At 39.1% G+C, this 15,136-nt stretch overlaps 1 protein-coding gene across 1 annotated transcript in view; it reads left to right on the top strand.

Moving 5' to 3' along the window:
- The first annotated feature begins 9,055 nt into the window (after nt 1-9,055).
- OMD (osteomodulin) overlaps nt 9,056-15,136 on the top strand; it is a 12,055-nt gene continuing 5,974 nt past the window's right edge. The window contains exons 1-2 of the mRNA XM_053721186.1: nt 9,056-9,294; nt 10,436-11,385. Of these exons, the coding sequence (XP_053577161.1) occupies nt 10,452-11,385 (934 nt within the window). The 5' untranslated portion in view covers nt 9,056-9,294; nt 10,436-10,451. The remainder of the gene's footprint in view (nt 9,295-10,435; nt 11,386-15,136) is intronic.

Below are 15,136 nucleotides of genomic sequence, written 5' to 3'. Positions count from 1 at the left end.
ACTCTGGTCTGCGGAATGTCATCCCTTGTGACAGGTTGTCCAGGGACAGCCACCAACGGAGTGAGTCTCTGGTCCTCTGATTTACTTGTATCTTCGGAGACAAGTCTGTATAGTCCCCATTCCACTGACTGAGCATGCACAGTTGTAATGGTCTTAGATGAATGCGCGCAAAAGGAACTATGTCCATTGCCGCTACCATCAACCCGATCACTTCCATGCACTGAGCTATGGAAGGAAGAGGAACGGAATGAAGTATCCGACAAGAGTCTAGAAGTTTTGTTTTTCTGACCTCTGTCAGAAAAATCCTCATTTCTAAGGAGTCTATAATTGTTCCCAAGAAGGGAACCCTTGTTGACGGGGATAGAGAACTCTTTTCCACGTTCACTTTCCATCCGTGAGATCTGAGAAAGGCCAGGACGATGTCCGTGTGAGCCTTTGCTGAGGAAGGGACGACGCTTGAATCAGAATGTCGTCCAAGTAAGGTACTACCGCAACGCCCCTTGGTCGTAGCACAGCTAGAAGGGACCCTAGTACCTTTGTGAAAATCCTTGGAGCAGTGGCTAATCCGAAAGGAAGCGCCACGAACTGGTAATGTTTGTCCAGGAATGCGAACCTTAGGAACCGATGATGTTCCTTGTGGATAGGAATATGTAGATACGCATCCTTTAAATCCACCGTGGTCATGAATTGACCTTCCTGGATGGAAGGAAGAATAGTTCGAATGGTTTCCATCTTGAACGATGGAACCTTGAGAAACTTGTTTAAGATCTTGAGATCTAAGATTGGTCTGAACGTTCCCTCTTTTTTGGGAACTATGAACAGATTGGAGTAGAACCCCATCCCTTGTTCTCTTAATGGAACTGGATGAATCACTCCCATTTTTAACAGGTCTTCTACACAATGTAAGAACGCCTGTCTTTTTATGTGGTCTGAAGACAACTGAGACCTGTGGAACCTCCCCCTTGGGGGAAGTCCCTTGAATTCCAGAAGATAACCTTGGGAGACTATTTCTAGCGCCCAAGGATCCAGAACATCTCTTGCCCAAGCCTGAGCGAAGAGAGAGAGTCTGCCCCCCACCAGATCCGGTCCCGGATCGGGGGCCAACATTTCATGCTGTCTTGGTAGCAGTGGCAGGTTTCTTGGCCTGCTTTCCCTTGTTCCAGCCTTGCATTGGTCTCCAAGCTGGCTTGGCTTGAGAAGTATTACCCTCATGCTTAGAGGACGTAGCACTTTGGGCTGGTCCGTTTTTACGAAAGGGACGAAAATTAGGTCTATTTTTTGCCTTGAAAGGCCGATCCTGAGGAAGGGCGTGGCCCTTACCCCCAGTGATATCAGAGATAATCTCTTTCAAGTCAGGGCCAAACAGCGTTTTCCCCTTGAAAGGAATGTTTAGTAGCTTGTTCTTGGAAGACGCATCAGCCGACCAAGATTTCAACCAAAGCGCTCTGCGCGCCACAATAGCAAACCCAGAATTCTTAGCCGCTAACCTAGCCAATTGCAAAGTGGCGTCTAGGGTGAAAGAATTAGCCAATTTGAGAGCATTGATTCTGTCCATAATCTCCTCATAAGGAGGAGAATCACTATCGAGCGTCTTTATCAGCTCATCGAACCAGAAACATGCGGCTGTAGCGACAGGGACAATGCATGAAATTGGTTGTAGAAGGTAACCCTGCTGAACAAACATCTTTTTAAGCAAACCTTCTAATTTTTTATCCATAGGATCTTTGAAAGCACAACTATCCTCTATGGGTATAGTGGTGCGTTTGTTTAAAGTGGAAACCGCTCCCTCGACCTTGGGGACTGTCTGCCATAAGTCCTTTCTGGGGTCGACCATAGGAAACAATTTTTTAAATATGGGGGGAGGGACGAAAGGAATACCGGGCCTTTCCCATTCTTTATTAACAATGTCCGCCACCCGCTTGGGTATAGGAAAAGCTTCTGGGAGCCCCGGCACCTCTAGGAACTTGTCCATTTTACATAGTTTCTCTGGGATGACCAACTTTTCACAATCATCCAGAGTGGATAATACCTCCTTAAGCAGAATGCGGAGATGTTCCAACTTAAATTTAAATGCAATCACATCAGGTTCAGCCTGTTGAGAAATGTTCCCTGAATCAGTAATTTCTCCCTCAGACAAAACCTCCCTGGCCCCATCAGACTGGGTTAGGGGCCCTTCAGAGATATTAATATCAGCGTCGTCATGCTCTTCAGTATCTAAAACAGAGCAGCCACGCTTACGCTGACAAGGGTTCATTTTGGCTAAAATGTTTTTGACAGAATTATCCATTACAGCCGTTAATTGTTGCATAGTAAGGAGTATTGGCGCGCTAGATGTACTAGGGACCTCCTGAGTGGGCAAGACTCGTGTAGACGAAGGAGGGAATGATGCAGTACCATGCTTACTCCCCTCACTTGAGGAATCATCTTGGGCATCATTGTCATTATCACATAAATCACATTTATTTAAATGAATAGGAATTCTGGCTTCCCCACATTCAGAACACAGTCTATCTGGTAGTTCAGACATGTTAAACAGGCATAAACTTGATAACAAAGTACAAAAACGTTTTAAAATAAAACCGTTACTGTCACTTTAAATTTTAAACTGAACACACTTTATTACTGCAATTGCGAAAAAACATGAAGGAATTGTTCAAAATTCACCAAATTTTCACCACAGTGTCTTAAAGCCTTAAAAGTATTGCACACCAAATTTGGAAGCTTTAACCCTTAAAATAACGGAACCGGAGCCGTTTTAAACTTTAACCCCTTTACAGTCCCTGGTATCTGCTTTGCTGAGACCCAACCAAGCCCAAAGGGGAATACGATACCAAATGACGCCTTCAGAAAGTCTTTTCTAAGTATCAGAGCTCCTCTCACATGCGACTGCATGCCATGCCTCTCAAAAACAAGTGCGCCACACCGGCGCGAAAATGAGGCTCTGCTTAAGCTTTGGGAAAGCCCCTAAGGAATAAGGTGTCTAATACAGTGCCTGCCGATATTATTATATCAAAATACCCAGATAAAATGATTCCTCAAGGCTAAATATGTGTTAATAATGAATCGATTTAGCCCAGAAACAGTCTACAGTCTTAATAAGCCCTTGTGAAGCCCTTATTTATGATCGTAATAAACATGGCTTACCGGATCCCATAGGGAAAATGACAGCTTCCAGCATTACATCGTCTTGTTAGAATGTGTCATACCTCAAGCAGCAAGAGACTGCACACTGTTCCCCCAACTGAAGTTAATTGCTCTCAACAGTCCTGTGTGGAACAGCCATGGATTTTAGTTACGGTTGCTAAAATCATTTTCCTCATACAAACAGAAATCTTCATCTCTTTTCTGTTTCTGAGTAAATAGTACATACCAGCACTATTTCAAAATAACAAACTCTTGATTGAATAATAAAAACTACAGTTAAACACTAAAAAACTCTAAGCCATCTCCGTGGAGATGTTGCCTGTACAACGGCAAAGAGAATGACTGGGGTAGGCGGAGCCTAGGAGGGATCATGTGACCAGCTTTGCTGGGCTCTTTGCCATTTCCTGTTGGGGAAGAGAATATCCCACAAGTAAGGATGACGCCGTGGACCGGACACACCTATGTTGGAGAAATTAACCAGAGATCAGATTTCTGGTTAATTTTCAAAATGTCCCCCAAAATAAAGTGCTCAGCCCTGGGTGCTCACTGGCACTCACAGGAAGCTGTGCTCTCACCAGAGTCACAGGCAGTTAACCCCAGACAGGTGAGTGCCAGTGAGCACCCAGGGCTGAGCATGTTGCAGGGTCATGGGATGTGTACCCAGTCCAGTCTGAGTGTGTAGTCCCCTTCCGTGTTTTGTATATGTCTAGGGTGATTACATAAGCCTTTGCACCCTTCACTTGTTCCCAGTTTGTTGGATTTAGAGCTTGCATTGTGTGGCTGTTTTAGGCTCCTAGGTTTTGGCCAAATGCGGTAACTAACCCTTCCATTTTTGCTTTTAATCTTAGCTGTGAGCTTGTAAGCGAGTGCTGGACTTTCTCTGTGTTATATATATATATATATATATATATATATATGTGTGTGTGTGTAAATACAAATATACACATATAAATACATATATATATATATATATATATATATATATATATTAATTATACACATACAAAGACATATTTAGACATGTTTATGTATATATCTCTATATTAAAGCCCTTTGCCTTCCTTTTTTAACATCTCAGACCTCATATCCTGAAATCAGACTTGTTGGGTTTTAATTGCCTAAGTCACTGAAAGCTGTGCAGCTGGTTGTGAGTGCTGGGTCATATGATGTGTATCCAGTGCATTTTGAGAGTGCAGTCCATTTCCATGTTTTGTATGTTTCTAGGGAAATTACATAAGTCCTGTGCACCCTTGTGTGTGACTCAGTCTTTTTGATGCATTGTGTGGTTATAAATGGGGACCCAGGAGGGAAGAGGTCTTGGCATGGTCCTAGGCTTAAACCATTTGGCCAGATGATGTAGCTATTTATTTTATTTGTTTCTTTTAATCTTCCTGTGTGATTGCAAGAGAGTGCCAGACTGTCTGTATGTTGTGTTAATTTCTTTTTTAATTTGCCATTTGGGCTTTGCACCCAGGCTTGCATCTGAGTCACTGAAAGCTTTTCAGCTGGCTGTGAGCGCTGATGAGCACCCAGGGCTGAGAGTTTTGCAGGGCCCAGTGTACCCAGTCTAGTTTGAGAGTGCAGTCCATTGCCAAACATATTTTACACAAAAGAAATGTGTCCTTTAGGACAGTGATACTTCTATATGTCCAAAGGCCTGCATGCCTGGGCCTAACTAGCTGTAGGCAGTCCTGACAGAGGTCAAGGGGCGGCCAAATACTTCAAAAGCAATAAATGGTACAAAAAAAGTTCACAATCTTCTGTCTGCATCAGAACATAAAATCAGCTCACAGTTACAACCCACACTACCAAATTACAGATAAACAATAATGATACTAAATCCATAAAAAAGAGGAGGGTGTCACGGATGCCCAAATTTGTATCAGCATAACTCTTTAGAATATTGATTCTCCAACCATGAAGCAAAGAAAACTACACAAAGCTGTTGGTATAAGATGCTGCCAAAGGTAATGATGGAGCCTGTACAAAGATAACACCCAGGTAATGAGCCACTGAAATACCCTGAGCTCTTATTACAGACAAAAGGGTTCCCAACACCTTTGTAAAGATTCTGGGTACAGAAGCCAGACAAAATGGTAGACACTGAATGTGTTTGTCCTGGAAAGCAAAACTTAGGAACTGGTAATGGCCCTGATGGATAGGAATATGAAGTTAAGCATCTTTCAAATCTTTCACGGCCATATATTGCTGTTGCTGAACAAGGGAAAGAATAATTTGATCACTTCTATCTTGGAAGTAGGAAATCTGAGAAACTTGTGTAAAAGTTTTAAGAATCAAGAATTGACCTGCAAATTCCCTTTTTTTTTGTAACAAAAAGGTTGAAACCTTTGTAAAGGCCTTGAAGCCTTCCTAAAAAAGGCATAATCTGCCAGAAGAGTATCTGGATCGGGGCCACACCTTCATGCTAACTTGGTAGATTAGAAGGCTTTTTGGACTTTTCCAATTAGTATTGGACTTCCATAAGGAAGACTTTTGGTTACTAGATTGACAAACAGGACACAAAGGACTATTTGCTGTGTTCTTTCCCTTAGACCTCTTTTCCTGATGGAAGAAAAGCTTATTTACCTCCAGTCAGAGCAAAAATGATGGTGACTAGACCAGGCCCAGACAATATCTTTCCTTGAAAGGAAGAGATAAAAGTCTACTTATTTAAAACCATGTCAGCTGACCGTGATTTCAGCCCTAAGGCCCTTCTGATTAAAACCACAAATGCTATATTTTTGGCATTAATCTATATTATGTCAAATATTGCATCACAAATGAAGGCACTGGTTGTCCTTATCATATTCAAACAAAGCTGAAAATCTTTATGTACAGAATAATCTAATAATTGATCAGATAAGTTGTCTACCAAACAATAAAAGCTGCTGCAATGCAGACAATACTAATAGTTGGTTTAAAAAGAAACCTGCTAGCTGAAAAAAAAACTTTCTGTGTAAAATAACTCTAATTGTCAGTCAATAGGGTATTTGGAAAATGTAATATCCTCTAAGGGAATAGTAGTGCATTTAGTTAAGATAGGAAATTGCACCTTTCACCTTTGAAATAGTTTCCCAATAGCTTTGCTCTGGAAGCCAGTAAAGGGAACATCCTCTAAAATTCTGAAGCCGGATAAAAAGGAATACAGGCTTGGACCTAGGGTTGCCACCTCAGCCATGTTTTCCTGGACACTTATGAGTTACACATGCTGCAGGGTGTGCAGGGAGGAACATGTATTGTGCTGTTCATCAGCATTATTCATGTGATGTCCAGAAGCACAATACATGTTCCACCCTGCTTACCCTGCAGCATGTGTAACTCATAAGTGTCCAGGAAAACATGGCCGAGGTGGCAACCCTACTTGGACCACTCTTTGGCAATTTATTTTAGAATAGCCTTTGGAACCGGAAAAACACTTTGGAGAAATACAAATCAAATCCAATTGCTTAATAGATTTTTCCTCAGGTATATTAGGGTCTTGGACACCTAAAGTATGAAATGCCTCCTTGAAAAGTGTATGTAAGATGTTCAAATTTTAACATAAAAAGGAAAATGTTGTAACTTGATCAGAGACTAACTCATTATCATTCTAAATTATTTCACCTTCATAAAACAAATCTAAGGTGTCAGACGGATTCATGTAGAAGCTGTTTATTTGATCTGATTTTGTAATATTCAGAATTGCTAGTAAAACTGACTTAGGTTGAATGTCAGACACAGCCCCTTTTCCACTTACTTGGAGGAGGCATAGCTGCCAACACCTCTAAAATTGTAGAGTGCACAAAATTAAATTATGGAGCAAAATCTGAATAACTCTTTTGTATATAATAAACAAAGGGAGGACAGATTCCTTTAGCGGCAAATGCAAAATTTGTAACAATAACACTTAAATATAAGATGTAAGCAATATGAGGATCTATACTCTACAGGAACTAAAAGAGTCAGAACAGTTCCAATATGCTCCAATAAAGTGAAAATACAGACACAGGAATTAATACATTATAATATAATGTAAGTTGAGAGAATAATTAAAGTATTAGATTAGATACTCAGGCACTTATAACAGCAAAGTCCGAGAATACACAAAAGGACTAGTAGATTAACATTGTAGAATACCACTAATGGTAATAGGAAACCACTTAGTGCCTATATTAATGGGCAAAAATAAAAAAATAAATCACTAATTAAATAATGCACGGTTCCTTTAGTAAAGAAAAAAATGTACGCAGCTTCAAAACAGTCCGAGTACCCCTCTCAACGAAAAATCTGGGGCACCTCAATTCTTCACCTTCCTCCTGAGAGACAAAGATAGGACTAGCATACCAGAGAGGTGTGAGGGATGAAGTATTTTTGAAATTTTGGCTCCTTCTAGTGACCAGGAGTTGAATCCCAGCAGTAATGGATTGTGGACTCTCACCACCTTATGAAAGAAATAGCTAGTTTGTGTGTGCAAGAAGCAAATAGAACCAAAATGAAAGAAGTCTATTTGAATTTCTTGACCAACATATCTGCACCCAATCCTTTAGTAATATGGGGGGATTTAATAGAGTGTATTAGAAGGTCTTTTTATGTTTAACTAGCAATTATAATGTTATTCTATTGGTAATGTCTCTCACACTTATGGTATCTTATGGTTCTTGTGTACAAATAAGCTGTTGTACTTTTTGTTCTTCACTATTTTTAGTCACCCTTCTCTGATTATGAGGAAAATCATCATTAAAGGGATATGAAGCCCAATTTTTTTTCTTTCGTGATTCAGATACAGCAGCAATTTTAAGCAACTTTCTAATTTACTCCTATTATCAATTTTTCTTCGTTCTCTCTTGGGTATTTTTATTTGAAAAAGCAGGAATGTAAAGCTTAGGAGCCGGCCAATTTTCGGTTCAGAGTCTGCGTAGCGTTTGCCGATTGGTGGATACATTTAGAAAATAAAAATGTGGGTTTCGTATCCCTTTAAAGACCCTGGGGATTTTTGTAGAGAAATTATTTGATACGTCTTATTAAAGGATTGTGATCGACCCCTATATTCTTATTATAATAATTGTAATTTAATACATTGGGGCCCATTTATCAAGCGCCGGATGGAGCTTGAGGGCCCGCGTTTCTGGCGTTTCTAAAGACCGCTGCTCCATAACCTGTCCGCCTGCTCTGAGCAGGCGAACAGACATCACCGTAATTCAACCCGATCGAGTATGGTCGGGTTGATTGACACCCCCCTGCTGGCAGCCGATTGGCCGTGAATCTGCAGGGGGCAGCGTTGCACCAGCAGCTCACAAGAGCTGCTGGTGCAATGCTGAATACGGAGAGCGTATTGCTCTCCACATTCAGCGAAGTCTGTCGGACCTGATCCGCACTGTCGGATCAGGTCCGACAGACCTTTGTTAAATAGGCCCCATGGTTTCTAGTTTTTAATAATCCTTCTTTAACTACATTATTGTTATTTCAGATTATTGTTTCTAGATTTTCTTTTTTTAATCCATAAGAGTCTAAGATGTTTAACTCAGTACATTTTTACCCTACAATTAGCTTCCCTGTTAGTTGAGGGTACTCATTTGGCCTAAAAATTTTTACCATCTTGGGTTGGCATGGGAACCATCATTTTGGGCTATTCCATTTTGTTTACGTTTATGATATACTGGTGAGTTTAAAAGTAATATTTTGCTATAACCAATTGTGATGTATTTTGTTTGCAAAGCCACATAAAATTTTTGTAAAAATAAAAATAAAAATTGTATTAAATAAAAAGACAGTTCTAGTTTAGAAAGGGTCAAGCGGCGAGGGAGATGGTCTGGCATGTAAAACAAACGTGCATTTACTGTCCATGTTGCTCTATTTAGTTTGGGGTTTTTTATTCAAGGAATTTCTTGCCCCACCTTAAACCAAAAGTAAGAAGGGACACAGATTAAACTTACTGAACTCAGCCAAAATCACAAAGCATATATTTTTTTCTAAGTCTTGAAGATTACGCACAATGAAAAGACACATAATTTTAGTTTAAGTCAAGTCTTCGTGAGAACTTTAGACTGAAGCATTGCTGCTTTGGCTCAAGGAATCAGCACAATCTTCATATAAAAAAGGATTTTTACAGCACGATAGCTAAGGATTTGTTTCCCTGTCACTCAGGACAAACTAAAAGGCACAGTTGTTCAGGTATGTAATTGCAGTGCTTTGTCTATCTTAGAAAGATAAAGGGGGCGTTTAATTTGCGCAGCCAACTAAAACTTTCTTTTAAACAAACAAAACAAGAATGCAGTATTTAATAAAAGATTCAGCTTGCATGCCAGGTGTCACAGCTGTGGGTTTTTAGATGCTTCAAACAAAATGCAGATTTATTAGTCTCTGCACAGAGGCCAGAAGGCACCATGTCCTAGCATGTTTAAAAGAAAAAATCCTTTCTTTTCACCTGATTATTGTGTGTTTGTATTTGCTAAATGACAAGCAACTGTTTATGGAAATCATTTTAGTCCAATACAAATCCTTTAAAAGGAACAGTCTAGTAAAAAATAAAAGTTCATGATTCAGCTAGGGAATGTAATTTTAAACAATTTTCCAATTTACTTTTATCATCAATTTTGCTTTGTTCTCTAGGTATTTTTAGTTGAAAGCTAAACCTAGGAGGTTCATATGCTAATTTCTTAGCCCTTGAAGGTTGTCTTTTACAGTATCTGAATGCATTTCTAGATTTTCACATGTGCCATATAGATAACATTGTGCTCATGCCTGGAAAGTTACCTAGGAGTCCGCACTGATTGGCTAAAAAGCAAGTCTGTAAAAAGAACTGAGATAAGACGGCAGTCACAGAGTTTTAGATACAAGGTAATCACAGAGGTAAAAAAGTGTATTAATATAACTGTGTTGGTTATACAAAACTAGGAAATGGGTAATAAAGATCTATCTTTTTAAACAATAACAACTCTGGGAGTAGACTGTCCCTTTAAATAGCATCGCTTTTGTGTTTGTTATACATAAAATGCAGATATACATTGCTTCAGTAACCATGCTTCATTATCTTAATACATATAGCTACTATTGTAATGTTTTATTTTGCATATATCTCTACAACAGGGGGTGTAAAAAGTGTGTAGCTCTTCAATATTCTCATTGGTTCTTAAATTTCAAATACATTATCAACCTCAGCCATATAGTCATCTGCTTGTACTGACAGCTGTGTGTGTGTGTGTATATATATATATATATATATATATATATATAAAACCTCTATGTGCTCTTTAAATATTGATAATTTAACCATATGTGAACATTTATAAACAAAATGATACTTGCATTACAGAAAACCAAGAAACACAATGGGAACTTTGAATACTTTATTAGTTGTGGTTCTTCTGTTTGGAACAAGGGGGTTCTGTCAATATGAAGACTATGATTATGACTCAGAATATGGTCCTGAGAGGGATAATGATTTCCATTCACCCATTCAGTTTACTCACAATATAGACTATGGTGTTCCATATGTTCAATACAGCACTGATTGTGCTAGAGAATGCCTCTGCCCGCCAACCTTTCCTATGACCATATACTGTGACCATCGGAGACTCAAAGTCATTCCTCAAATCCCTTCTCGCATTCAACAGCTCTACCTACAGTTCAATGACATTGACTCTGTGAAAGCAAAGTCATTTATTAATGTCACTGTTCTAAAGGAAATCAATCTGAGCCACAACAAAATAACGTCCAACAAGATTGAGGTTGGTGTGTTTGCAAAGTTTCCGCATCTGGTACAACTCTACTTGCATCATAATCAGTTGGATGAGATCCCATCACCTCTTCCAAGTTCGGCTGAGAGAATTTTTCTAAATTTTAATAAGATCACCAAAGTGAAAGAGCACGATCTCCAGGGTTTAGTAAATCTGACTATGCTTGATTTATGCAACAACCACATAGAAGCAATTCAAGGAAAGACCTTGGCCAGACTTAAAAACCTTATGCAAGTCAACATATGCAACAACAATCTGAAATCTTTGCCAGCAACTCTTCCACCTTCTCTAATGTACTTGTCTCTGGAAAACAATTCCATTTCCAGAATTCCTGAGGATTATTTTACCAAGCTCCAAAATCTAATAGCTATTCGAATGTCACACAACAATCTTGAGGAAGTGACAATGAAGGCATTTAACCTTCCCAATCTTGTGGAACTAAACCTGGGTCACAACAAATTACAGAATGTTTTTTATGTCCCAAGATCACTGGAGCATTTATACCTTCAGGACAATGAGGTTGAAAGTAAGTGAAAAGATTCTGAGTGGCCAAAATTTAAAATGATTTTTATTTGAAATTGAAAGAACTGTTATCTGAAATACAAAACATCATATAAATATCATGTAATACGGTATAAGCAGAAACAGACCATACCTGTAGAGCAGGGGTGGGCAACTATCAGCCCTCCAGATGTTATGGACTACATCTCCCATAATGCTCTCAGCCATAATGCTGGCAAAACATCATGGAAGATGTAGTCCATAACATCTGGAGGGCCGGTAATTGCCGACCCCTGCTGTAGAGTATTATGTTGTTTCTTTAAAAGGAGATTAAATAAGTTAACCACTTAATGGACTACTAAACACAGTAGAATTGCATAATCAATAAATACATAGTTACATTTTCCTTCCTAATGCATCAGCCAATCACAAAATGCATATACGTATATCCAGTGAATCTTGCACGTGCTAAGTAGGAGCTGGGGTCTCAGAGAGTGTGCATATAAAAAGAATGAGCACATTTAGGTAATGGAAGTGAACTGGAAAGTTGTTAAATGTGCTCTATCTGAATCCTGACATTTTGACTTGACTCTCCCTTTAACAACACAGATCCCCCCCTGGTACATGGCATGTCCTTAAGGGGTGTTAAGCCCTACAACAGCTCTGGTCTCGACAATAGCGGCGATATGTGCTATTTCTACATGCCTCCCACCAGGAGACATACACAAATAGAGCAGTCTCACTGATGTCGGCGAGAGGTACATTGGCTGTCGCTAAGGGAGATAAATGTATATGTTTCTTTTGATGATGGTTTAAGACCCCAATCAATTAAAGGGATATGAAACCCAAAAATTTTTTCTTTCATGATTCAGATAGCACATTCGATTTTAAGCAACTTTCTAATTAATTGACTCCTATTATCAATTTGTCTTCGTTCTCTTGGTATCTTTATTTGAAAAAGCAGGAATGCAAGTTTAGGAGACGGACCATTTTTGGTTCAGCACCTGAGTAGCGCTGATTCATGGCTACATTTAGTATTTACATTCAGCTAGTTTCCAGTAGTGCATTGCTACTCCTAGATTTACTCTTAAACAAAGGATACCAAGAGAACAAAGCTAATTTAATAATAGAAGTAAACCGGAGAGTTATTTAAAACAGCAAGTTCTATCTGAATCATAAAAGTTTAATTCTAAATTTAATTTAATATATATATTTTTTTTTTATTTTTTTTTAAATATTTTTATTGAGGTATAGTTTTGGCAAACAAAGATAGTATCATAACATTATAGAAGTATATTCCAAGTAGACAAGGTTCATCATAAGAGTTACATATTGGAGTTGCATATGCAATAAACAATGTCTTCTAAGTCCATGTCATGGAGTCAATAATATTTACAATTACTGTAAGAAGAAACACACATATTAAGGCAAGGCTCATGGGTATATCTATCAAGCAATTAAGTTTTGGCAAAGAAACATAACATTACAGTATTATATAGGTAAATTCCAAGTTAACAAGATTTATCATAAAAGTTGTATAATAAACCTGCATATGTAATAAACAATGTCTGCAATATCCATAACATGGAGCCTGAAATTTTAAAAGTTGCTAAAAAACAATTCTACAACATGCCAATAGAAATTTTAAACCTTCTTATTTATCTGGAAAGGCCTCTCTTGGGCCCTACACCATGTGTGTTTAATGGCACTTACAGAAGGTTACCTTGACTCAAAAGAGACCACTTGTGGATCTCATTTTCTGTACCTCAGAATTTTAGTTTTATTTTGAACTAGAATGCACTAAATATTTATTATATAGGGAAAAAGTGTAAATTTCTTTCCAGTGGAATTGGCTTGCCATAGGAGTCTAGAAGTTAAGGGCACGTTAAAACTCGTACCATGTGCACCATTCCTGTGCCTTACCAATTAAAAGAAAAAGAGATTAAGGAGAGATTAACGGGAGGGACATATATCTCATAGTACATATAGCTAGGCTCAAAAATATAACCAATTCCATAGGCTGTGGTGCTATTCAATAGTTAATATAGGGCATACACCCATATGTTGCAAGCTGTAGGTTTTTAAAAGACATGCTTTGAATAATAAGGCAATACAGCACTTTAACTTAGTAAGTTAGGTAGTCCCCTATAAATTGTGTAGCGAAGGCTAAGTGTATGAAGAAAAAAAAAAAGGCTGTCACTAACAAGGTAAAAAATCAATAAAACTGTACTCAAATACTATTTAAAAAATAAGTTGAAGCTGCTTAGGAAAAAGGATTATACAAATGTAAGACCCCATTTCATAACTCATCAGTATTGGGATCTCGCCATCCCGGCCGTAGACAGCAAGACCCCCAGACACATCAATGTAGAATATATGCCAGTAGTGAGCATCAAACTATAAGAAATGCAAGAGATACACTTAGCCTACAAATAAGCATGAAATTAGTTATCAGCTTCTATTGCTATACTCGGTAGGAATCTGCTTTTAAAAGACATGTAGTGATAGTATAGGGGCACTGGACACCAAAACAGACAATACTCAGCTAGCAAAATAATATACTGTTGTCCTATGTGTACAAAATGGTTAAATATTCGACTTCCATAATTGCGGGCAACCTGCAACTGTATGTACAAAGGTATTAGTTAGCTGTTATGGCTGCCTTATTTTAGACGAAGCTTGCAGAAACATAGAAAGTACAGCTACATGTTATTAAAGTTATATGCAGCAGAACAGAACAAAATGCGATCCAACCACACAAAAGAAAACTTTTAAGATGTAACTTATATTTCAGGTAGAGTTCATAACATGATAGTCTGTAGGATTGGGGTGACCCGTTCATGAAGGAAACTTCGGAAGGTCACTTCTCATCACCTCAAACCCCTTGTTCAGTGATGTCTAGCCCACACCAGTTTTAGTAAACAAGAGTCCATATGATAGGTATAAGTAAACTTGGAAACCATGTCCCCATATAGGTGAACCCCAATTGATGTCCCATATGAGATCGGATCTGAAACCGGGTAAAAGCATGGCCCAGGTAATAATCGCACGGAGTGGTTTTCTGCTATTACCCAGCAACAGCCCATCCGACTGTAGTGTCAAAGCAGTTAACTGAGTAGCGGTGCACTGATCCATCCGACCTCTCAAATTATAGCAGTCCAAGGCTATATCAGGGTCCAAGATCGGAACATGAGGAGTGTGAGGAGACACAGGTAGGATTACTGCAATGGTCTCCAGAGGACAATTCAATTGAGTTGTTGCGCTTGTTCCGGTTAAGGGACCGTTGCTCGTGAAGGGACCATCAGCCTGACACACTACGGCTGATCTTTGATTTTTGTCGGAAAGCTCCTGGCAAGTAATCTCCGTGCAAACGGTGCTAGAGCGCTGTTCCGGACCGTTACCATGTCCCCACGCTGTATCCAATGCATTTGCAAGACGCAAGAAATGATCTTCAAGGAGGTCTCTAAGTTGTTTATGCAGTATGGTGTAATTAGGCTCCATCTGGCAGGTAAAAATGTAGATTCCCTTCAGGGTAATTTGCGCTAGTACACTTACGTAACGTTGTAGTTACAATAAAGCACAGTTAGTGCAGCTTAACGACAGGGCCATAGGCGTCCCGCCGGGGGGTATAATTGACAGGCCTGGATCTTATAACGGCGTCGGGCACTGGCGCCAATAGCGATTCCCAGAATTGTTGGCACAAAAAGTTGCGGCTCCCTAAGTACAATACAATTCCTGTAGATAGTTACATGAACTGAGATGCAAAAAGCCAAATT

Source organism: Bombina bombina, chromosome 7, assembly GCF_027579735.1.
Source record: "Bombina bombina isolate aBomBom1 chromosome 7, aBomBom1.pri, whole genome shotgun sequence".
NCBI classification, from domain to species: domain Eukaryota; kingdom Metazoa; phylum Chordata; class Amphibia; order Anura; family Bombinatoridae; genus Bombina; species Bombina bombina.
Note: the sequence above shows the minus strand (reverse complement) of the source record. Positions and strands in the feature narration are given on the sequence as shown.